We start from the raw sequence: 26,057 nt of genomic DNA, 5'->3' as shown, positions 1-26,057 counted from the left end.
ACAGCAGTGCCATGTCCCTCACAGGAGTGCATCAGCCCCTGCCCCCACCCCCACCCCGAGCACGACAGTGCCCTGCCCCATCCCCGGGGCTGGGGGGAGCGGAAACTCTAGGGTCCCCTGGGAGGAGGGGGTGGGAAACCCCACAGCAGCAGCAGCAGCAGCAGCATGCGATGGAGTGGGGGGAGTGCAAATGCGAGTCTCAGGCTAGATATGGGCAACAAGCTGAATAGCTCCCAGTGGCTAAGGATGATCCTGGGGCTACAACTGGCAGGTTACACCTCTGCCCTGAACAAAGAGGAGGGAGGAGCCAAGCTGGCTTTGAATCGTGGGGGAGGGGGGGCGCAGGTAGAGGCTAGAGGAAGGGAGAGCTGGAAGGCAGCCAGCCTGAGGAGGGGGGAAGCTACACCCCAGAGGGGCACCCCTTGGGGTCTTCTCTCCAGGACGGGTTGGAAGGACTGTCTCTGACTGCTTTACTGTCACTTCTGGGAGAAACTGGGCATCTGTTGCCTAAGAAACCTCTCCTGTCAGACCCTGCTGAGTGAAGTGAGAGTCACTCCCGCCGGGGGACAGGGTGCAGTGCAGGGGGACCCTTGAACCCCATCACAGCAGCGTCTCCCGGGGACGGGGATGGGGAACCTGCAGCACAGAGGTGAGGGGACAAGGGCCACAGCTCGGGGCCCACACTAACGCCTGTCTCCACTCTTCTTCCCCCCCTCCTGTGTTCCGCAGCTGCACCATTGGAAGGACCAGAGAGAGACGGCGAGGCATCAGTGGTCCTGGAATCCCCTCTGGGGCCATCGCTCCAGGCCAGCCCCTCGGCGGAGGACCGACTGGCCCCACGGTGGGCAAGACGGCGGACCCAGCACCACCACCCGATGGCGACGGACCCCCAGCTGCTGGCTCTCCACCACCGGCAGCTGGAGGTCGCGGAGCAGCGCCTGTGGGTGGAACAACGCCGCCTCCATCTCCAGGAGCGGGCGCTGGCCTGGCGCCAAGAGGCATGGGGGGCCTACATGGAGACCTTCAACTGGCTAGTGGACTACCTGGCCCCCCATGCCGCGCCGGCCACCGCTGCGCCCGCCCTGAGTGCTCCACCCGCTGCTCTGCTCGTCGCCGCGCCGCCCACTGTCGCTCCGCCACCGAGGGCCGGACCGCCGAGGGACACCTGGGGCCAGCTGAGACTCGCCGGACGTATCTGCCGGTCCGCCCGGCCCCCAGCCAGCCCCGGACAGGGCTGTGGCCGAGGCGGGGCTCCCGGCTGCCCACCGCCAGTGCTGGACTATAGGGGTGTGGGGCCCAGGACGTGGCCCCGCCCCCTTGTAAATAGTTTTGGGACTTATTCATTTGTGGCCCCCATTTGCCCCGTCCCCCCCCATGTAAATAGTTCTCCCCTTCCTTGCAATCCCTGGGTTTTTTTTGTAAATATATGCATACTTTTTTATTTTTCACTTATAATAGTTAGAAGTTCTTGTATATAGTTTGGTATTAGTTAAAAGAACAGTTAAAAGAAAACCAGTTTGATTTTACAAACAAGTGCATGCTTTTATTTGTCCAGGAAAAGTGGGCAGGGGGAGTGCTGTTGGGTGCTCCGTGGTGTGGGCATAGGGGCAGGGAGTGCTGTGGAGGAAGCGGGGGGGGACTCAGTGGGGGGCCTGGCAGAGTTCACCCTGCGGCCTCATCGAAGTGGGCCCGCAGGGCCTCCCTGACCCGGGTCCCTTCGGGGTCCACCTGGCGACTGGGGGCAGCGGGTGGCTGCACGTCGGCCCTGCCGGCCTCCACAGCCCAGCCCTGAAAAAAGGCCTCCGCCTTGCTCTCCACCAGATTGTGTAGGGCGCAGCAGGCACCCACAATCTGGGGGATGTTGTTGGGGGCCGCATCCAAGCGGGTCAGGAGACATCTCCAGCGCCCCTTGAGGCGGCCAAATGAGCGCTCCACCACCTGGCGCACGTGGTTCAGGCGCTGGTTGAAGCGCTTCTGGCTGGCAGAGAGATGGCCCGTGTATGGGTGCATGAGCCAGGGCCAGACAGGGTATGCCGCATCTGCGATGACGCAGAGGGGCATGGTGGTGTCCCCCACAGGGATCTCCCGCTGGGGGATGTAGGTCCCCGCCTCCAGCCAGCGGCACAGGCCCGAGTTCCGGAAAACCCGGGCGTCGTGGGTGCTGCCAGGCCAGCCCACATAAACGTCCTGGAAACGGCCCCGGCTGTCCACCAAGGCCTGGAGGACCACTGAGTGGTAGCTCTTGCGGTTGATGTAGCATCCTCCACTGTGTTGCGGGGCGCGGATAGGGATGTGAGTCCCATCCAGAGCCCCGAAGCAATTGTGGAGGCCCAGCGTGGCAAAGCCCGCCATGGTGGCATCTGGGTCCCCCAGCCTCACAAGCCTGTGGAGGAGCATGGCGTTGATGGCGCGCACGACCTGCAGGGGAAGCACATGGGAGAGCACCAATGAGGGGTGAGCAGGGGGTGCGTAGCCCTGCCCTGCCAGGGCCCCCCTCCCCTCCCCTGCCCTCCCAGAGCTGCCTCCCCCCTCCCCCAGTGGGTCCTCTTACCTCCATGAGGACAGCCCCGACAGTGGCCTTGCCGACGCCAAACTGCTGTCCCACAGATCGGTAGCTGTCTGGAGTGGCCAGCTTCCTGACAGCGATGCCGACCCGTTTCTCCACTGGGAGGGCACGCCGCATGGCGGTGCCCTGGTGCCTGAGTGCGGGGGTGAGCCACTGGCACAGTTCCATAAATGTCTGCCGGCTCATCCTAAAGTTCCTGAGCCAGCGGTCGTCGTCCCACTCCTCAAGCACCAGCCGCTCCCACCAGTCGGTGCTGGTGGGGTAGCTCCACAGACGGCGGCGTGTGAGGCGGGGGGGTTGGGGTGCTGCACGGTTGGGGGTTGAGTCCTGCTCCCCTGCGGGCTGCTCCTCCTCCGGTGTGGCAAGGAGGTGCTCAGCTGCCTCCCGCAAGGCATGGATCAGGGCGAGCCCTGCTCCTGCAGGGAGGGCTGGGTGGACCTCTGGATGCTGCTGCTGCTGCTGCTGCTGCTGCTGCTCCTGCTGGGGGTCCATGACTGCGTCGCCCGAGGTTTGCGTGCCTATGGCTCTTCAGACTGCATGCTGTGCAGGCTGAGTGTGTCTGGGAGGGGCCCTTTAAGGGAGCGGCTAGCTGTTGCCCCGGAAGCGCTAGTCCGCCCTGTGACCCTGTCTGCAGCTGTGCCTGGCATCCCTATTTCGATATGTGCTACTTTGGCGTGTAGCCATTCCCTCGCTGTGCCTATTTTGATGTGGTGCTGCGCAACGTCGATGTTCAACATCGACGTTGCCAGCCTTGGAGGACGTGTAGACGTTATTCATCGAAATAGCCTCTTTCGATGTCGCCACATCGAAATAGGCTACTTCGATGTAGGGTTCACTTGTAGACGTAGCTATAGAGTCTCAAAAATTTAATAACAATAATAAACATGTAAACAATGGAAACCTAATTTTTTAAATTTAGATTTTCGTATTTAGTTTTCAGATAAAACATGATTATAGCCATATATCACAAGGTTGAATTTCAGACCAAGGAGTAATTTGTATCTCTTAATTGATCATCTTGAGTCTAAGGTCCTATTTTGATTTCACTTATGTCTCATTTATGATCTCAGTTGTCTGGCTGTCGATCACAAAAATGTAACCCAGAGAAAGATCGGAGAGCTCTATTCTCTCACCTGGGATGGAATGTGTGCTTGATTTGAGAAACTTCTCAGTTACTCACTGGGCAGGATGAGAGCAGTGTGTGCAGATCTCCAAAAGAGAGAGAGATTCTAGAACTGGCGTAGGAGGACAAATGAGTTAAATGTCTTCCACTCAACACTGTTGTGAAATCTCAGAAAATGTAAGGACAGAATATGTTTAAAGTAGTTCGTGGTTAGCAGCCGAACTAGTTAACCTGATGGTATTGCAGAGGTCATATTTTCACGCACATCATCTCTTTTCAGATTATTCAATTAAGATCATTGGCTTCAACTAAGCAGAGAAGAGAAGAGATCCTTATTTAGAACTAAGACTACTTTAACAAGATCTGAAAACTTTTAGAAGTACTTATGCCCATGAGAGTACACCACTTAGGCCACAGAGGTACCAGCATTAAAGTTGGAAGTGCTGCGGGTTATCTTCATGTTTTACTGGGCTTATCTTATTGTTTTTCTCAGCTGCCCATTGTGACACATGCACTCATTGGACAGAGTACCAAGCATGAACTATCAGTGGTTCAGTAGAAGTGTCTTGGTGGATGTAGGGTGGAAGGTGCAATGACCAGGTTTCATAGCTGTGTACACACTAATGTTCCTTGAACTAGCATGCTAAAAATAGCAGTGTAGACAGGGTATCATGGGCAGCAGCTGAGGCTAGCTGCCTTAGAGGGTCTGGGTGGGTACATACAGAGGTGACTTACTGGTTCTGTTGAAAAGAGGTCTGAAAGACAAATATAACTGAGTGTTGGAAGGCAGACCAACAAAATAGAATAGAGCCTGTGCCTGAGGAAGGAAAAGGTTAGCCTTGATTTTCTCCTGAGGTGATCATCATGTATTCAGTGGAATTTTCAAGACAATGTACTATTAGCCTAACTCTGCTTCTGTTAAACCCAGCGCTAAAATGCTTAATCAGAGCAGAGTTACACCACTGGTGAGTGTTCTGAAAAATGTCTTCTGTTATTTTTAAATCCCTGACTCTTCAAAATAATGTCCATCTGTGTGTGACCAGGCAAGACCACACGAGAAGTTCCTATAGACTTTTTGGGGAAAAAAAAAAAAAAGTGTGCTGGTGTAGTCTCTTATGGTTACACCTTGCTTTCTAATTTCACAGTAACTGAGGCTTTTTTTTAGCTTTCAAAACATTTGTTGGAAATAAGATTACATGAGGATCAGTTTTAAAATCCAACTGAGAGAGGACTTGTGGGGCTTTGCCCACAAAAGCTTATGCTCCAAAATATCTGTTAGTCTGTAAGGTGCCACAGGACTTCTTGTTGCTTATCAAGAAAATATCTCTTGCTGACTTTCAAGTGTTGGAATATTTCATCATTAGGGATGATTCAGCTCTCTAATCTGGAATCCTCTCATCCAGCAACATCTGGAATCTGTCATGATTTTAGTTAGCGAGATGACCACTTACTATGGGTGTCGCCAAGTTTTCTGTGGTCCCATAAGTTTTGTTTACAGCCACCAGTCCTGGCTCTCAGTTTTCTGTGCTGTTATTTATCTGTAATTTATCCCAAATATCTTCTAAGAGCTCAATAACCAGTAAAAGTGTTGGTAATGCTGCCAGACAATATAGATCTCCTGTGGTCTGGCAAATTCTCTCATCTGGCACCAGTCAGGTCCAAATGGTGCTGGATTACAGAGGTTCAACCTGTATTTGCTACCAAAAGGAAGATCGATGCAGACATTAATGTGTTCTGTGCAATAACATTTATACTATGAATGTGATAATTGACTATTGTGCGATAAATTCAACACTTCATCTTGGTTTCTGATTGTAGTTGAAGGAAAAGTAAACTGTTTAATTTCTCATGGTGTGCTGTTTTGACACACAATCTATTTAACCTAGTGCAAACAGACACAGGATGTGCTTTTACTGAAAGAGTGTTGGTATGCAGCTCTGTAGACAGTGTCTGTATCCTCTGTGTCCTTTTGAATTAGAACTGAAATAGAAATTGTGTGGGTAAATCTGTCACCATTTTCCCATTATTTTTCAAAACAAGAATGATCTGTAACAGTAGGGGGAGGGGCAGGAATAGGAGGCAAGAGACAGCCTCAGAGAAAGGGGCACATCATTGGATCATTATTACAAATGTAATTCTTGATGTGCCTGTTCCCCTCCACCTGTCTGCGGCATGTGACTAACCGGCATCTGCCATGGAGCTCCATGGAAGACAGAGGCAGGGATGAGCAGTCAGAGGCAGGTGGTGTAGCAGGGGAACAAAGGGTAGAAAATTAAATGCTTAGAAACCTTCCAGAACAGCTTATTTTTCACCTACCTACTGGGAATCAGATGGTTCATCCCCTTCAGCGTTGATAACAGGGATGCATTGACTTAATCAGAATCCGTTTGAAAGTGATGGAGACAATAGTCCTGATTTTTAAAAAATTCTTTTTCATGAAAGGGTTAATATGTCTTACATGAGGCTTTGTTCTAATGGATTGTGCTGTTAAGCCCTGTGCTATCTCTAGACACTCACAGTCACTCAATGTCTGTTCACTGTATTTCAAAACTGTGTTATATGGATTTAGAGTGGGTCAAAAGTGTTGGACTGATGGTACTGGAGAAAGAAGTTCTTTGTTTCTCTGCAGAAGAGATGCATAAAGCAGAACAGGCTTCCCAACAGCAACCTGCCATTGCACCTCAGCCATTGTTCGTATTGTTGGTATTATTGTTTTACCTGGGCTCTGTCTACATGGCAGTTATTTTGGGATACTCTGTGTCTGTGAAACATGCTTGTTGTTTTGAATTTTTTTTTTTTGAAATAATGAAGATGCTATTTCAGCATCCCCATAGTCCTCATTGCAGGAGGAGAGGGGGATGTTTTGAAATAGCACATTATTTTGACATTTGGTGCTGTTTAGACAGCACGGTGCCAAATGCCAAAAGAGCCTATTTCGAACTATACTCGAAATAAGATACACAATTTGTGTGGCTTATTTCGAGGTTAGGAGGTTGTGTAGACGTAACGCTAGAGGCCTGGGTCCTCTTGTGCTAGGCACTGTACAAATATATAATGACAACACAACCCCTGCTCGGAAGAGTTAAATCAAGCAGATGTGGCAGGCACAAGGAAACAAGGAGATGAGACCGGTCAGCAGGAAAAACATTGGCTAGAGCAAGTCACCTGGAGGTGGTGGTAGTGAAAGAGAAGATTAATTTCCATGCTTTGAACAACCCGAAGTCTCACTCGTGAGGCCTGCTCAAATGGAGCAAATTAATGCCAACTGTGTTGATGGGGTTTGTGATACACTGTATGCACCTGCAGACTAGGAAAATGGACTAAACCCACCAACTTGCTCAACTTCAACCACTGGAAAGCTCCCACTTTTGGATCCCCAACTGACTTGGTCATTCCTGCTGAGATTACAACTGACCTGAATAGCAGTGTGCAGCTATGACCACTTCTATGTGAGTGCTATTTTCAGAAATTGTTCCTTTTTAGTAATATTCTGTGGAACCTGCTTTACAGTGAAGTAGCTTCAATACAATTAGCATGTGACTCCTAGTGGAAAAGACCTAATGCCGGCTTTTAATCCTCCATTCAGGAAGGTCTCCTGTATTCTGTAACAACTATACTTGGATTTTGCAGCATGCACATCTAACAAGAGATGTATTTGCAACTTTTATGTATATGCAGTGAGTGTTACTGGTAGGGCTTGTACGGGATGCAGGAGCTCCAGAAAGATTGGAAGTGGACTTAGGTGAAACTGGCTTTGCCCTGCTGCTGCTACTGTGGGAAGCCAAACTCAAGAAACACTAACTCCCACAGTTCCTTACAATCCAATTTGAGCATCCCTTACAAAAGGAGCTTAACTTCTTGGAATCCTTGGGAAAAACTCAGGCCTTTGCTTTGTGTTCACTGTGGATGTGTTTTCACTTAAATTCCTTATCAGTGGTTTTTACTCTGTTTTTTCTTAAATGGCAGCACAAATCCTTAGAAACCAAAACACACCTGATTCAAGTGCTTGGAAATGTTTGCAAGTCATGCAGTTGTGGCTTTCCTGATCTTACCTTTTACTGTCTTTTCACTGTCCCAACAGCAGGGAGTAGCCAAAGGCAAATTAATAGAGCATGATCATGTCTTGTGTTTTATTAATTTTCAGTTTTGTTCTGGGGTCTTAACTCTTCCATGCTTATTTTTAAGACTTTTTTCCTGTGCAGTGTTGTTGAAAGGATAAATATTTAATATAAATCTTACCCTGAATTGTAAAGATATTAAAGTGGGAAGCAAATAGAAATGAGACATAGCTCACATATGCAACAATTAACTGTAGGCAACCCTTCTAAAGGTGTGCCAGTGTTGTGTACTGGGACATGGGCAGTCAGGTCCAGGGTTGAAGCAGTGGGGCTCACACTTGGGCCAGGAAACAGAGGTTTGATCTGAGGCTGAGGAAGGCTGAAATAGGGCTGGAAGAAGGCGAGGTCCAAGGCAAGCAGGACCAATTGTAACTACAGGTTTAAATGTTGCGCACCACCTGATCAAGTGCTGCTGTTGATCTTAAGAGCAGTTATGGCAGTGCTGCTTGGTCAATCAGGTGATTTGCCCAATTTCAACTGTGGTTAGCTGCTAGCTGATCCGGAGCCCAGCTGCTGGCCCTCTTTCATGATAGGCAGTTTTGGTTTGGATGAAGTTTATTCAGTCTTTGGGGGAAGAGCTACCTATCTCTTGTTTGCTTTCAGGTTAGTCTGGGACACTGGCCATTCTCCCTCCAGTTCTGACTGGATCCAGAAAGTGCATTTTTCAATCCATGCAAAAGGTCTGTGTGAACTGAGGGATTTCTCATCATAGCTGGACAGGGCTGCTTATCTACCCGAAGGGAGTTGGATATCCCACTGATGGGTGCAGTGTAAATGTCGGGATAGACAGACCCATAGCAGTGATACTTTGGTGAGTGCAATGTGACAACTTGCAGTGTGTGTATTGCATCTTCTCATAGGAAAAAAAATTCCCTCTGCTGAAGGATCAGCGGCAATTTCTGAGGCAACTGCTCTGGACACTTGTGATACAAAGACACTGGTCTCTTGCGGAAACCTTACTTTTGTTCTGTTTGTTTTATCTACTTAATCTATAGAAAAGCAAAATGCAGAATAATTTATCTAAATATACTATTTTTGGATTAAAATAGCCTTAGAGGTACATTGTTTTGTCCGTGAAAAGCGGGAAGTAAAATATAGTGTGGGTAACAATATGTACGGATCTGCTCACTAAATCAATTTTTTTAAAAGGAAACATTTATAGTTATGGAAGTTGTAATCACCCTGCTAATTTGTTTCTCAAAAAGAAACACCAATGCTAGTCTAATATGCTGTGGGTGGAATAATGAGACGGTTTAGTCATAGTTTTGTTGTCCTGAGCTTACAAATTATTCAGACCACCATTGGGGTTCTTATAAAATCTATTTCATTCATTTTATTCATTAGTAAATATTTGTTCACGACTGCTGATAAATAGCTCCCCCTTTCAGTCATCTGATTTGCGGGTTGCAAAATGGCAGTATACATTGTGGAGAGGCAGCAATTCCAACAATGTTATCATCCAAGTGCAAGCAGCCAATGAATTTTTAGTGGCTATCTCAGACCGGCCTGTGTGTGGGTGTCTGCTCTTGTTCCCTGCTAATAAGTGCTTCATCTTTGCCTGTAATTGTGGCAGAATGAAAATGGTGCTTAGGAGCCTGGCTGTGAGATTGCAGCAAATGGCTGCAACCTCTGTTTAATGTAGTGACACTAATGAATTCAGAGAATTAATTTTCAGCGAAGAAAGCATGATGGAAGATACTGGAATTTCAAATTAGGTAATGGATTGACTTTCAACAAGGCCAACATGTACAGTGTTTGTTTGCTTTTCAACTCCTGCTTACTTACCCTTATTTTTATTTTATACTCACACAGACCAAATCTGAACATCATTTTAGTGTCTCTTATATGGTCCATATCTTGTAATGCATTTCCTAGACAATTGTTATCATGAGAAGTCGGCACCTCACAGCTTGGATTTTCATTTATAAAGTCCAAGGGCCAAACAAATTCAGTTAATTTGCAGGTGCAGTAGCCTGGGTGATTTTAGTTGTAGTTACCATACAGATGATGTTGGATTGATCACATTACTTGTATTAACCATCCAAATTGGTCCTAGATGAATAGCCAAATGGGCAACTGAACATATTTTAGGTGACACCTTTTCCTATTTCAGAGGGCAGTTTCCTTAGTGACATGAAATTTTACATGACTTTTGGACAGTGCAGCTCATATTTTGGTTTGTTCTTGACAGTAAGACATACAGCACCGTGGGTGGCCCATAGCTGCCTCAGAGTTATTGTCTTTTAAAAACATATGCAAGAAAACACTTTGGCATGTAGCTCATGAGAATGTTAGGAGAGCCAAACCATGAGAACAGTATTAGAAGATACAGGACTTCTGAAGTAGGCTATATAAAGCCAAAGATTTTAAACATAAAAGTGGTAGTAAGCCTTCTGCAGAAGTTCATATCTTCAGTGTAAATGTCCCTGTATTTTAAGGGTTGTGCTCCTGCTTCTGCTTATTTGTTTCCTGACTTTGAAATACTTGGAGAAAATCTGGCAATCCTGCTTAAATATTTACATAGAGTTTCCTTGCCTAAAAATAAGTTCTGTGAACATATGGAGTTTGTGCAGTGTAGTTTCCATTGTGAATTGGAACGTACTCAGTAGTTGCAATGTACACAGTTGAATCAAAGGAGGGAAGTGAAAAGACAACAGGGACCAGGGTAGATGTTCAGTATTAACTCCCGAATCTGCTGTCAAAACCATGCAAGTTTAAAGGTCTACGCAGAGAAGTGAAGCCTCAGCTTATCAGTCACAAACACTGGAAGTACACCTAGCAGTATATGTCCATTGGTTAGATGAGGAACTACCGTACTCATGATATCTTTACTTTTCCTATCTGTGCAGTTCTGGGAACCTACTGCTTCTCATCAGTAACAGTGCTCAGCTTCATGTAAATCTTATCTCAGTAAGGAAAGGTAATTCCCTTGGGTGTCTCCTTGAATTTCTTCTGTCACGTTATTTTTTGGCCTTGTCAAACAAAGGAACATACAAACTAAAACCAGCAGTTTTATAAGCATATGCTCCGCTCAAGTACCCAAGTTGTCAAAGAAAATGTTGAATAGTACTAGACCCAGAACCAACACCAGAGCAGAAATCCACTAAATACGTCCTCCCAGTTGGACTGTGAATCATTAATAATTACACTTGCACTATGGCTTTATACCAAGTGTGCATTGGTATTAGGGTAAATTCATCTAGTCCTTATTTCCATAGTTTGCTTTGAGACTTGCATGTGAGATTGTGTCAAAAGCATTTCTTGGATCAAATCACATCTGGCGATTTCCCCTGTATTCACTAGGCCAGTATCCTAGCCAGTGAAGGAAATTATTGACAAATCTGCGTAGTCTTTTACTTGTCACTGTGTTATTCTGTAGGCGCTCACAGATTGATTGTTTAATAATTTCCTCCAGTATTTTCCCAGGTACTGAAGTCAGGCTGACTAGAAATTCCTTGGGTCTCCTTTGCTCTCCTTTTAAAGATAAAACAACAACAAGTCCTGTGGCACCTTTAGACGAACAGATATTTTGGAGCATAAGCTTTCGTGGGCAAAGACCCACTTCGTCAGATGCAATAAAGATAGATGCTATATATGCTCTTCCACAATCCTCTTGGGCCTCCCCTGTCCTCTATGAGTTCTTGTAATAATTGCGAATCATTCTGAGATTTCTTCAGCTAGTTTCTTAAATTGCCTCGGATGAATTTTGTCAGACCCTGCCAACTTGAATCTCCATAACTTATCTAAATATTTTACCCTGGTCTTTCTCAATCCTGCCTTATGTTCTGTCCTCCTTGCTATTAATAATAATTGTGTTAAGCATCTAGTCACAGTTAATGTTGGCTCATTGTGCTCTTTAATTGCATTGCAAATGGGAGGACAAAAGAGTGCCTCTAAATTGTGCTTTTTACTGTATTTTTGTGACATTTGCCAGACTACCATGACAAAAATCATAGTATATGGTATAGGTCATTTTATAATATACCATGTGCAGTACCTGGGACAGTTGAATGCTTCAGCTCTAGGCTATCCCTATATGTAAGATCATCTACCAGAGGCACAAGGGCTAGGCCAAGTCAGCAGAGTTTCACTGGACTTCATTAGCAATTATTCCAAGAAATCGTAGAGGACTGGAGAGGAGCAAGTCCCTATTTTTAAAAGGGGAGCAAAGGAGACCCAAGGAATTTCCAATCAGCCTTCCTAGACTGGTGTAACTCAGCACAAAATTTGTCCTAGTGTCTGCAAGACAGTAAGATAAAAAGTTTCCATGCCAGTAGTGTTTTAATCAACACATTAGCTATTCCATTTCTTCTGCAGATTGCTCTGTAACTGTTACTGGTTATTGTCTTAAAAAAAGGGAATATGTCTTTGAACAAGGGTGGTAAACTTCATATGAATTCCTTATAAACTTCAGTCTCAATTCCCCATGGTAGACATTTGAAATAAGGAATGTGTGATTTTGAATGTTTGGTAGTTGTGTGTTTTCTCTCATTTTTAATTATAGTATTAGCTCTCATTTTACACACCCACACAGAAGAGGAAGATATTCTTTTAAATAGAGACTGACATGCTCAATATTTTATATGTGAGTGCATTCACTCTTAAAATCACAGATAAACACCAAGAGGATCCAAAACAAAACAAAAAGGACCTGGAATGTGAGACTGATTTCTTTTCATGGCAGGACGAGAGTGGTATTTATAGCTCTGCTGTCAGAGGAATGGAGATAACGTAGGTTCTGTTGGTTTAGTTTTTCTATCAGGAAGCTCCAGTTCTAACAGACAACAAAACTCCCCTGACCTGTTGTAAAATTGACAGAACACTTTACAAACTGTCTTTGCTGAACTAGATGATGGTCAGCGAGAAGGGATGTGACAATTGGTCCTGACGAACCACAGTTATTAAAGTTATTTTGAAAGCTGTTGCAGGATTTTTCTGGGAACCAGACTTTTTCTAGAAAATATTCAAGGTGAGGTTGAGCTTTAATAATTTACTAGTACATTTAGTCATGTTGTAATAAACTTAAATGTATTATGTTTTCAATACAGTTTAAAGTTTGCAGATTGCTATTGGTAGAGTACTGAGTGCTGTAAAAGTTGTGAAAGTTTCATTGCCCTGTTTGGGTAAAATGGTAGCCTCTGCTTATCGATTTTTTTCTGTTATGACTGTATAGTTGCTGCAATTGCATCAGGAAACATGAGGAAATATGTAGTATAAAAACATGCTAATTTTAAAGTGTCTATTCAGACATTCTCATCGTGGACTGGAGTCCAGTTAGGAGTTCACTGAGCTGATAAATATATGCCAGGATTACAATATATACTGTAGTGCAATTATTCTTTGGCTGATTCTCAAATGATCGTAATGTTACAATCGCAGTGTAATTACCAAATTAAATAAAACTGAACAAATTAATGCATAAAGAAATTGGAAGATACTTTTGAGAAAACTCTTATCATTTAAACACATTTCTCTCTTTGGAGCATATTATTCTGGTGTTTCTGTTCTGGCACTGAATAATACTACTTATTATGGCTTCCTAGATTTTAGATCTTTGGCAGGAGACTATGATATTTATTAAACATTGTTCCATATTAATTCAATGAGTTCTGTCTGTTTGCTCATTACAAGATTGCCTGACCCTGCCAGCGACTGAACTTCCCCAACCATCCTGGGTTAGCATTAAGTCTGAGTCATTTGAGTGTAGCCTGATCTACATTAAGCAGGTTTGGTAATATACCCATCAAGATTCTTATACTAATATCCAGCACTACAGTAAGTGAGAGCCTGCTGAAAACACTCCTGATGTATTTTGAAACTTGGCATCAAATTGTTCTGCGCTGTGTTCACTTTCTCGTTTATTGTATTAAGCTGAATCCTGCAGTCCTCACTCAGTCAAAATTAGGGTGACCATATTTCCCTCTGGTGGATACAGGGCACCTCGTCAAATTAGTTGTATTCACATGAGCTCAGTGGCAGTCAGAACTATAAAGTACAACTGCTCAAATTAACCGGAAGTTGACTAACACCGCCTCTCCCCCCATTAAAAAGGAATTCTGCATAGTTGGGTCCTTTTTGTTTCCCTTCGGGCTCATGCAGAGAAGGGAGACACACACCTTATCCTTTCACACACCCATGTGTGGAGAAGTGACACACACACCATACCCCTGTCTCCCATAAGCTGGGAGGGTGAGTGATCAGCCAGTGCTCCCTGCCCAGCACTCTCCTTGCTCTGGGTCTGGCTGCCCCCACCCTCCTGCCCTGCCACCCCGGAAGGATCCTTCTCATTCAGAACCTGGTGCTGCATCCTCTGCAGCCACAGAGCCTGGTCAGAGAGGTGGCTCAGCCATGAGAGTACCTAGAGGACAGAGCAGCTCTGCAGTTCTTGTGGGCAAAACCAATGACAGTGGGGAAAGGGCAGGTGAAGAGGTTGCTAAGTACCTGCAGGTTTGGCGTGGGAGCAGGCTGGAAATTGCTTTCTGGAGCTGCCGTGCAGCAAGAGCTGCGCTGATGGGCTAACTGCCCCATGCCCTGCTGCTCCACCCACCAGCCTTGAATGCACACCCCTGTCATCGGCTACTGGACACTCCCCGATTTACTGCTGGTGAGTACACAGATGGCGAGCAGGGATCCCGCCAGCAGCAGGACCTGCAGGTAATGTTGAGGAAGGTGGCAGAAAATAGAGAACAATTTGCCCATTTTTAAGAAAAAGCCAGGACACCTGCAGGAGGCTTAAACACGGGACTGTCCCTTCAAAAATGGGACATGTGGTCACTTTAACCAGAATTCCCTTTGGATAATATGCAGGAAATGAATGACTACAGCGCTCAGTTGCTTAATCTCAGATGCAAACTATTGTGAATGGATACTACAAACAAGACTATAGTGATGCTGCAAACCTGTTCTTTAAGCTGCTTACTGCTTTTTAAAAGATTGACATGTGTTTACTGTCCCAAATTCTGCTTTGTTACACTTCAGTGAGTTTCATTTATATAATTTACATATAACCAGAAAAGCAATGTGGTTTCCATGAGACTGCCAGGTAGTAAGCCAATGTTTTAATGTTCGAGTCAAATTAAGTGCTTTTATGTCAAACGGGATACACTATACGATCTGTGTAATGCTATGACTCTGTTTCCATAGGTGCCTTATTAAGGATTTTGAAAAACGTCCTTCAGTCACCCACCTTTTAGAGCACCCATTTATTAAACAAGCCCATGGTAAGGACATGTCTCTGCAAAAACAGCTGGCTGATCTCATCCAAGCACAAGAACCTTTAGGCTCTGTAGCCAAAATAAGGTACGGTGCATTGCATTATTCTGCAGTCTTTCTCTGACTAGTCCTGGAAACACAATTTCAAATGTTTAATTTGCAGCCATTTATTTCTTCAGGTGATGACAGAAATGCATTAGCCATTTTATTTGTATGAAGTGCTGCATGCCATGTGAATGGAGAAACATGCTTGCTTGTCATTCGTTGCTTGCTTCATCAATAATGTTGTTGAATTGTAACATGAATGCCACTCTACCGTTCTCTCTCTGCCATTTAACTTTGTGTATATATTCAGTTAATGGATGTATCACTAATACCACCAATAGAGGGATTTTTATTGATAGTTAATAAGCTGTTTATATAGAGTGGATAGATTTTCTGTTGTGTTTTGGTAGCTGACCTGAAAATATAAACATAGGCAGTGAGGTGACTTTCAGGAAAGATGCAGAATTGAACATTTTAAAGTTGTTTGCAGCTTGGCTAGCTATTACTAGTGAGGGGAGGCCCTTTAATATTTAATATGCTTGTTTTGCCCGTGGTTTAATGACAAATAGTATTGTTTAAGTAGCCTAACACTTAATTTTTTAAACAGTGGTTAAATAAGCAGCAAATGTTTGTTCTTAGTAGAGGGTATTATTTTCCAGCATCCTTCAAGGCTGACTATAAGAAATACCTTTTGGTTTGGTTACTGTCCAGAGGGTGGCAGGATTTCACTGTTCTGAAAGTGAATTTAAATGCAAATTAGCACACCTCCCAATACTCAGCAATCATTTTGTAATATAAGTTTGTCTAGCACTAGATAAGCTCTTGCCCGTTATTATAAACAAATACCTTCTAATGGTGATGAAGAAAATTAAATGTCATGATTCATAATTCATAAAAACATATGCACTTATACACTGTAAGAAATTGCTGATGAAAAATGAAAAGCCAAAATGTACAAGTTTAAAACACTGGACTAGGTAAAGGCTTCAAGGTGAATGTGCCTTCCTGTTTTCTTCTGGAGGTGGACTGTTAATCCCTCATATAGCCCAAAGCACTAAATGCAACCAGAGCACTTCGTGCTTTATCTCATTTCTGGACCAAACTGCCTCTGGGAAATATATGACTATACATTGGTATGTAGAAGGCACAGGGAATCTTCCCAACCCATTATGCACCATGCAGAAGAGCTAGACTATCAATGTCCTCCTTACGCTTGGAGGAGCTCAAAAGCTGCTTCCTCCCCACACCCCAAGATCATCAGTCTCTTAAGAGGGGGTGGGGAAGAGGTCAGGACAATGGTCATAGCCCTTTCTCCATGCCCCTGTGTCGAGCTAGATGGGAGGGTTGGGGATGCAGGCTGCAGCCACCCAAAAGTATGGTGTAACTTATGACTTCCCTTTAGATGTCTGGGAGCTTGGAGTGAGATTGTGCCTCCCACAGTCCCCATGGTGAGCCTGTGTTTGTCAGGCTGTGTCTACACTAGGATGTGTATTTGATTTTCTTGAAATTGATTTTATAATGCTGGGTTCTATCAATTTGAGTTTGGCTATCCTTGCCTCCCCACAAAGTTGACATATTGCTGCCACACTCACTTGTCGAACATCAACTGTTGCAGCAGTGCACTGTGGGAAACTATCCCACAGTTCCCTCAGCCCCGTAGCATTCTGATTATTTTCGCTAGTGCAGTTTGGGGGGAAAATATACTCTGCAAGTGGTTATGGGTATGTGATGTCACCATCCCACATTGCATTACCCTCATTCCCTCCTGTGAAAAGCAAATGGCCATTTTTTCAGAGTGAAAGAAGTAAAAGTAGGGAGTCCCAGGTGAAGAAAAACCAAATGGATTGGTTTCAGAAGGAATAATGTGCCAGGCCGCGGGTCTGTCATACTGACCTGGGATCACCCAGGTGTCTGTGACATCTCACCTGGCCTTCCAGACACTTCCCCTCCACCTTGGATCCAGAAGCATCATCCCTGAAAATATTGCAGGGACAGAGCATAGCTTGAAGAAAGAGAAAAGTAGTAAAGTTGAGGAAAAAAGACAATTTGTGGTGCAGGATTTTTAGCTTCCCACTTCACTGCACAGATGTATCCAACACAGGGTATGGAACTCACCAAATTTCCACATGCATGAATGACTCCTTGCCCTGCGATCACCCAGGTGTCTGTGCCATCTTGGCTGGCCCTCTAGCCACTTCCCCACCCTTGAAAGCACCCCTGTCTGGGCAGAGTGGTGTGACTTCTACCTGATGAGCCAACTAGTGCTCCAGGTATGGGATTGCCATATCCAGCCCCCGCCACATTCTGTTAGGGGTGCTATGGGGCATGGGGTTGTCTGTTGAAGGACCAGTTGACAAGGTCCCTTCAGTGTGTAGCTTGGAGAGGAGCCAGCCCCAACTGTCTCTTTAGGGGCCAGCACCTGCACATCCCATTGGGGGGGCATCATGGAGTGAGGGGGGTTGTCGTTTAAAGGGCCAGTTGAAATGGTCCCTTCTTCCTAGTGGCAGCGAGCCTCCTGAAATCTTTGCCATGGTGGGGGGAGACTTCCCCCCAGGGACAGCAAGCACCCAAAAATCTTTCCCACCTTGGAGCCCTCCTCACGCGCAAGCCAGGACATGGTGCTACGCCCCGCCCGCCCCTTCCTCCTGGCTGTCTAAGGACACTCAACCCATGGGCATGTACGTTCCTGACACACAGTCCACTCTGCTGTCAGATTGCAAGTCACTGCTTTAAAGCTTAGAGAACACTGAGCATTTCAGAGAAGAGGTCTCAGGTATTCATTAACATCACAGAACAACACATTCTTCATCAGCCTTGTTCTCAGAAACGGTTGAAATTTCAAGGAAACTCAAGCTGAGGAACATAAACATATAAGCAATTACCAACATAAGAGTTTATAATGGGAGTTGGTTTGGTATGGGGGTTTTGGTTTGGATCTTTTTCAAACTTCCAAAACCTTCACAAAACCATCTGTTCTATAAAACAACATGACAGAGACAGGTTTCTTTATGTTCCCCACCCCTTAGATGTGACATTTCTACCCCAAACTACACTGAGCTGAGCTGCTGGATGGGCAATATACAGCCCTAGACTAGCAACACATTTTAATTTTGAATTGCAGAGGCACCCAGCAGTCCTAATCAGGAATCAGGCACAGTCTTGTAAGTACTGTATGGACATATAACAGAAAAACCCCAAAAGAGCTACCTGAGTAATTAAGGTCTAATAGCTCACATCTGGCCATCACTACAAATTGCCACTGTATACTCAGGGAGATTCATAACTTTTCAATGGGCATTTACTTGCAGCTCTGGGAGGCAATGAAATATTGGACTTGTGCTAATAATCATAAGATTATTATAGAAAAACCAATTAAGTTATTTTTAAAGGTAGCCGAGATTTGTGAGTTGTAATTGCCTAGAACTGGGAATTTGCCATGACTTCTGTGAAAAGAGCCATGGGCTCATTGGTGATTACAGCCGATCCACTTTTATTACTCATTTGAAAGACTTCCAGTATCATTGTGCTGCCCATTTTAGCTATTGAGTCAGCATCTGCGTGTTCCTTGCTGATGTCTCATCTAAGTTGTGAATGCATCTAAAATGAGCCTTGCTTATTTTGTGAGATCACAACATAAGCTGGCAGGGCTATTGGGTAGAAACCCTAGGAAAACTGACTTAGAATCTCTGCAGAGTTGTAGCAATTGTAACTCAAGTTATTATTCCACAATTTACAGAGGCGCAAGAAATTAAGAAAAAGAACAGTGCAAACTGAAACAAGGAAAACCCAAAATGATGCTTAATTGAAAGACATAAGTGCTTTGAGATGCTGATAATCATCACCATATGCCCTCTGTCATGGGTCATGCTGGACACATCACTAACCCTGGAAAATCAAACAACATCAGCTTGGGTGTGGATGAGCCTGTGCACAGCTTTTTCTGTGTAGACATCCTTTAGAACCATGGCTCTGACAGGCAGCAAAAGGCCTGTCTGTTTCTCATGGGTAAAATCATCCTCCACTTTTTTCGTTATTAGTAAATGAGCCATGAAAGGAATTCACAGTCTCAGATGAGCATCCATATGGCCCCAGTGTGATGGCACTCACCAGTTTTACACTAGTCTAGCTCTGTTAGTTTCAGTAGAATTACTCTTGATTTACAAGGGAGGAAACGGAATCAGAATCAGGCCGGTAGAACCCTCGCCTATATGTAAACGAAAAAATGGTAAAAAGATTATAAATAAAAAAAATGCAAAGGCTGAATTCTAGAACTCTGGGCCCTGTTACCTTAAATGCCCAAATTCATGCCTTTGCATTTATTGGCATAACGGGCTAAGCCAGTTGCTGTGGCCAAGCCATGGATAGTGCAGCTAAAGGGAGAGGAAAACTTTCCTGGTCGTAAGGCAGATGAATGCCATGCAAGCCCCAAGGCTTAATGTTAAACTGCTTCCACCTGCATCAAAATTCTTCAGCTGCCCACGACCCATATCCCCTTCCTCTCCCTTCCCACCTCCCCCAGCTGACAGATCGCTAGAGTGCAGTGAGAAGTTGTGATTTTCTCCATGCCAGTTAGTGATTCGCCCAACACTGAGCGAATCATCAATGGGTATTGCAGGTTCCTAACTGCTTTGTGCTGCTGTAAGCCAAGAATTAGTTGTGGGTTCCCCAGATTAAATCCTGCAAGTTTTGTGATTGACTTAAATGGAGGCAGGATTTCACCCTCTGACCTGCCTTCAGTCTAGCCCTCTCACCCACCTCCTTCTTCCTTTGACTTTCCTTTGGTCTTGTGTCTGACCCGTCCCTTCTATTCTCGGTTGGTAAATCCTTAGCCCAAAATCAGGTGTCACTACAGCATGAAGATGAGTTCTGGCCATTAATTTTACATCCCCATCTCTTCCAACTGCAACAGAAAAGCTCTTTGGGACAGGGACTGTCAACTACTGTATGTACAACACACAGCACAATGGGGCTGTTTGTTTCCAACATACTGCTGCAATAGGCACGTTAACTAATAATATCCATGTACATTTCATTATCACATTTACCATACCAATATTTACATAATATGTTCATTTTAAAATAGCCTATCTTGTGGAAAAGGCTAGCTGGAGTCATTAAAAGAGAATCCTGAGTTGCAGTTACTGGTGTTCCATCAAGGCTGTATTTTCCAGTTTTCTCTCTATCTTGGAGCCTACATATATCATCACTTTTTACAACATGGAAACTAATTTTCAGCTCATCTTGGGAGCAAGAATCACTGTACACCCATCATAACTGAGATGCCCATAGGAAGTGAGCAGTTTTCAGAAAAGGTAGAGGACAGCATCAAACTCTTGTTGTTGATCCTTGCCTTACATAAGGAATATGAGATACGGAAAATGGGAATGAGTATATTTCTACAGAAAGTGATTTTGTGCTGAACAAGGGAAAAGAATAGAATTCATTTTGATAGACTCAGACTCTGTATGGTAAAGAACTGAGGAAAACTGGAAGAGAGTTGGACTGAAATCAGGTAAGGTTATAGAATTATAGATTAGGAGACCTCTGGAAATCATGTTGTCCAAACACCAGCTCAAGGTAAGGCTCAACTCCAGCAAAATCATCCCAGCCATGACTTTGTCATTGAGCCTTAAAATCTGTAATGATGGCGATTCCACCTCCCCCGCAACCACAGGCAGTTCATTCCAGTGGTTCACCACTCTCCTAATAAAAACAAAAAGCAGTCAAGTAGCACTTTAAAGACTAGCCAAATAATTTATTAGGTGAGCTTTTGTGGGAAAGACCCACTTTTTCAGACCATAGCCATACCAGAACAGACTCAATATTTAAGGCACAGAGAACCAAAAACAGTAAGACAAAGGGTTAATGGGCACAAAACAGACATCAAAACACTCCAGATCCACAAACCAGTTCGCCAACATTTTAATGGAATGGGCCATTCTGTTAATGACTTAAGAGTATGTGTGTTACTTAAAAAAAATTTTTTTACACTGCTATTCAAACAGAAACAGCTGAGCTGGCTTTTATATTCAAATTTGGCACATTAACATGTGGTTTGAACCGGGATGGGAATTTTCTGAGTCACTATAGGGGCTCGTCTGCATACTTGGCTTAATCTAATTCTTGACCTTCCCCCTCCCCACCCCTCCACTCTCTGATTTGCTCACCTTGATCATTTTTTTCTGATTTGTCCTCCTTGATTACTGTTTTTGGTTCTCTGTGCCCTAAATATTGAGTCTGTTCTGGTCTGGCTATGGTCTGAAGAAGTGGGTCTGTCCCACGAAAGCTCACCTAATAAATTATTTTGCTAGTCTTTAAAGTGCTACTTGACTGCTTTTTGTTTTGATAGTGTATAGACTAGCATGGCTCCCTCTCTGTTACCACCCTCCTAATGAAATACTCTTTCCTTAATATACTGTATGAGGTGGGACGGTCCCATATTTGGGACCACAAAAAGGCGTCCTGACTTATGTTTTAAAAGGGACTAATTGTCCTGTATTTAGACACTCGGGTGCTGGAGGCGGGGGTGGGAGCACCCCAGCAGCTGCTTCCCCGGGGCCCCAGGCAGGGAGAGCCTGTGGCTGCTGCTTTCCCAGGGCTGAGCGGGGGTGGCCAGCTCCCTGGGGCTTGGTGCAGCTAGGAGGAACTGCCCCTCCCCTTCATATCTCCCTGTCCTATATTTGGGACAGGGAGATATGGTTGTCCTATATCTAAACTACACTTCCTCCTCTGCAACTTGAGATCATTGATCCTTGTCCTTTCATCTGCCACCACTCAGAAAAGCTTCATCCTGTTTTGAAACCCCCTTCAGGTAGGTGAAGTTTGCTATCAAATCCTCACACATTCCCCCATTATGCAGACTAAAGAAGTCCAGTTCCCTTAGTGTCTTCCCTTCCACTGCGCACTCTTCAGTTTTTCCACATCCTTTCTGTAGTAGGAGGTCAAAAACAGTACTACAGATGTTGCCTCTGCAGTGCTGAATGCAGGGGAATAATCACTTCCCTCCATCTGCTGGCAATGCTTCTGCTAATGAAGCCCAGTATGTCATTAGCTTTCTTGGCAACAAGGGCACATTGATGACTCGTGTACAGCTTCTTGTCTACTGTAATCCCCAGGTCCTTTTCTGCAGAATATTGCTTAGCCAGTAGGTCCACAGTTTGAAGCAGATCATGGGATTCTTCCACCCTAAGTGGAGGTGTGATGAAGTGGACTAAGCCCCAATGTCTCCTACAGGAGACCAGAGGCCTTGCCACACCACATCCCAGAAAGCAGCAGAGAAGAGGTCCTCCAGGGAGGATAGAGTAGCTGTCCCTGCTGCAGCCAATCAGGGCCCAGCAGCCAATATAAAAGAGTTGCTAGGCTAGGGCCTGGCAGTTCTTCACAGGAGCTCAACCCAGACATGCCTACATACTGCCTTGGAGACCAGCAGCACTGTGGACAGCTCCCTATGCAAGCTGAACGTAGACCTACATAAAGCCCAGGTCCAGAGGTCGGAGACTAATGCAAACCAGCAGTACCTTGGACAAGGCTAGTCAGATCCTAGCCCAGGCTCTTGCCAGGTGACCAGGCAAGACATAACACAGCACCCCTTGGCCACAGAGAGGCACTCACAAGTGGGTTGACCTCATGACAGAAGGACTCTGCACCTGTCCTTGTTGAACCTTATCAGATTTCTTTTGGACCAACCTTCCAATTTGTTTAGGTCATGCTGCACCCTATTTTTAGCCTCCAGCACATCTACTTCTTTCTGTAGCTTTAAGTTATCCATGAACTTGCTGAGGGTGCAATCCATCCCATCATGCAGATCATTAAAGAGGAAGTTGAACAAAACCAGCCCCAGAACTGATCCCTGGGGCATTCCACTGGATACCGGCTGCCAGCTAGACATCAAGCTGCCCAATAAGTCTGAAGAGCTAACTAACTTTCCACCTTATAGTCCGTTTTCCCAAGCCATACAACTTCAGCTTGCTGGTGATAATACTGGCATTTCAAAAGCTTTGCTAAATTTAAGGTATATCACTTTCCCCATATCCAAAGAGCCAGTTATCTCACAATAGAAGGCAGGTTGGTCAGGCCTGAGTTGCTCTTGGTGAAATAATGTTGACTGTTCCTTATGAAACCCTTAGAGGCAAAGGTGTTAAAAATGGGTTCCTCAAGGACCCACCTGTTTCATGATTTTTTCAGCAACTGAAGTGAAGTTCCATCTGTAGTTCCTAGGATTCTTTTTCTTCCATTTTTTAAAGTGGACATTACATTTGCCTTTTCCAATCTGCTGGAACCTTCCTCAATTGCCACAAGTTTTCAAAGATAATTGCCAATAGTTCTGCAATCACGTCAGCCAACTCTCTCAGCACGCTCAGATGCACGGTATCCAGCTGCGTAAACTTGTGAATGTCTAGCTTTTTCCAACAATTCTTAACCTGTTCTTTCACCGTTAAGGACTGCTCACTGCTCACCTCCTCCCCATACTGTGCTGCCATTTGCAGCAGTCTGGGAACTGATCTTTTCTCGGAAGACTGAGGCAGAAAAAACATTTACTTCAGTTTTTTCCACACCAGCTGTTATTAGGTTGCTTTCCCCCATTCAGTAAAGACCCCACACCTTCCCTGACCATCTTCTTGTTGCCAACATACCTATAGAAACCCCGCTTATTATCCTTCACAGCCCTTGATAGCGGCAACTCCAGTTGCGCTTTGGCCTTTCTGATTACAACCCGACATGCTCAAGCAATATTTTATGCTCCTCCCTAGTCATAACAGAAGAATAGATATGGATGCGTGGTTCAGGAGTAAATGAGCAGAGCTGCCATACACAGGCAGCATCTGTAAAGACTTTATGACCTATATACTGTGTGCCATAAATAAAGGAGGAGATTAGGGCATAATCTTGCTGTGTATAAGTTGTGAATTTTTCCAAGCAGGGATGTTATAGATTTGCCTGGAATGTTTCAGACACTACACACGTAATCATATAATAAAAAAATTAGGGCTGGGAAATAGAATAAAGGAGTTTTGTTCCTCGTTCTATCACTAAAGCAGCATGTCAGCTCAGGAAATCTGTTAATTTCACTGTGTTACAATTTAGCCACCGGTGAAGTGGTTATTATGATGCCATCTTCATTTTTTTCTTGCATTATGCCTATAAAACTAGATTGTAGTCTCTTGGAGGCAGTAGTTTGTATTTTACTATGACACCTAGTACACCTTTAGTCACTACGAAGATATTGGAAAGAGAACTTGCATATTGACTACTTGTGTCTCTTCTCTCTCTTCATCAGATGGCTCAAAGAAAGCGTATTAGTGGTTATGGATACTGCAAGCTCTCAGTACACAGTAAAACATTTGCTCAGGTCTGGTAGAAAAATATTTTTGTGAAATAGAGTTAGGCATATTGGGTAATCCATTAGGGAATATTGTAATGGAAAGTTGTTTTTGTTCCAAATATTTTTTTTAAAGTCTTGAACTCATTTTTGTAGTCAGGTTTTTTTATCCATGGCACAAGAGATTCCACCTTCTAGACTGACTGTCAGCCTGCTAAAGGAAGATAGTTTCCTGATACTCCTAAATGTTAAACAGCTGTTTGAACTGATTTCACTGGCCATATGTACTGGAAAAAGTCTATTGTGGAATTCATTAATAACCCTATCAAGTGTTATGCTCATTATTTTGCACGTCAGGACTTCATCCAAACTTGGTATAGCTAAGAACTGGCTCAAAATTTAAATGAAGGAAAAACAAGTGTTAAAACTTCACAATATCCTTTAAGCAAGACAGCAAATAAAGTTCCATAGAAAATGCAGAAAGATTGGCATCTTGTGGTGCTTCATTTAGAGGAGCAACTTCAAAGTTCAAAATCTCAAACTTCTACCTCTTATTCCTCTGCCTCAAATCTGATTGCCAAATCTTAATTTCTTCATATGGATTTATACCGGAACTAAATCATTCCATGGCATTTTTTTCAAAGCTAAAAATCAGTGCAAGAAATACTTCTAATAGCTGAATTATAATGGGTGAAGTTGGCTGAAACTATTTTTTTAAAAAAAGCCAACAAAATATTTTGACAAAATGTCAAACGCTAGTTGAAAAAACACCAAAAATAATTAATGAAATATTTTTGTAAATGTTTTTCCCTGAAATTTCAAATACACAAACATGCCCAGAAAGCAAGTAAAAAGAAAGCTTAAAATAAAACAATCATTGTTCCCAGTCCAGCAATCAGATCTGTCTGAAGCAAGTCTAAAATAAAGAGTACTCATGTGTGAGCTGGAAGAAGACAAATTCAGTGAGGACTATTTTGCTTTTTGGGTTTAAAGGAGTTATTGCAAACCTCAGTGAGGGAAAAATACATTTGGAAAAATACTAATATGCATTTTAACTATTGCTTGGTAGCATCCTCCTTGAACCATTCCTCTAAATTTTCGTATTGTGCAACAAAAACATTCCAAATTATACTGAGAAACCACCACATGAAAATCAAAATATGAGTTACAGAAAGCTACTGATGTTAGGAGAAGAAAAGGTGATGGATGTTATGTTAGCATGGACATGTTTAATAAATAGGATGTAGTTCATCGGTAAGTCCCTTGATGGCATCCATCTGATTTTGAGAGGAAGTTAATATTCAGGTGAAGTTGATAAATCTGTACTGGCTTAGTTGTGACAAGGAGGTGAGAGTTAATCCATTGTCACCTGTCTATTTTGTGAACCCTGTCAATCAACCATCATTTTGGTTAAAGTTGACAAAAACAATGGCCTTTTGTATCACTACTGGGATTACTGACGAGTGCACTGCAGTCTGGAAGTACTGAGTCAGCTTGTAGCCAGCTCATCTTCTCACGATTATAGGGGTAAGTAAAGAGCCAGAATCTGAGTGGGTGGGTTCTTATTTCATCCATATTGGGCCATCCTGTCCCAATGCAAAGACAGTGCTTCCCTGCCCTGTGCATTTGTCTGAGGGAAAGAGAGAGAAGTAACCAACATCAGAAAAGTTAACC

The 26,057-nt window shown here is 44.2% G+C and overlaps 1 protein-coding gene across 1 annotated transcript in view; it reads left to right on the top strand.

Annotated features, from left to right (window-relative positions):
• MYO3B (myosin IIIB) overlaps window positions 1–26,057 on the top strand; it is a 314,275-nt gene that overhangs the window by 95,286 nt on the left and 192,932 nt on the right. The window contains exon 8 of the mRNA XM_075001557.1: window positions 14,951–15,106. Within this exon, the coding sequence (XP_074857658.1) occupies window positions 14,951–15,106 (156 nt within the window). The remainder of the gene's footprint in view (window positions 1–14,950; window positions 15,107–26,057) is intronic.

This window comes from Carettochelys insculpta, chromosome 8, assembly GCF_033958435.1.
Source record: "Carettochelys insculpta isolate YL-2023 chromosome 8, ASM3395843v1, whole genome shotgun sequence".
NCBI lineage: Eukaryota > Metazoa > Chordata > Testudines > Carettochelyidae > Carettochelys > Carettochelys insculpta.
The sequence above is the reverse complement of the archived record's forward strand: the minus strand, read 5'-3'. Positions and strand labels throughout refer to the sequence as shown.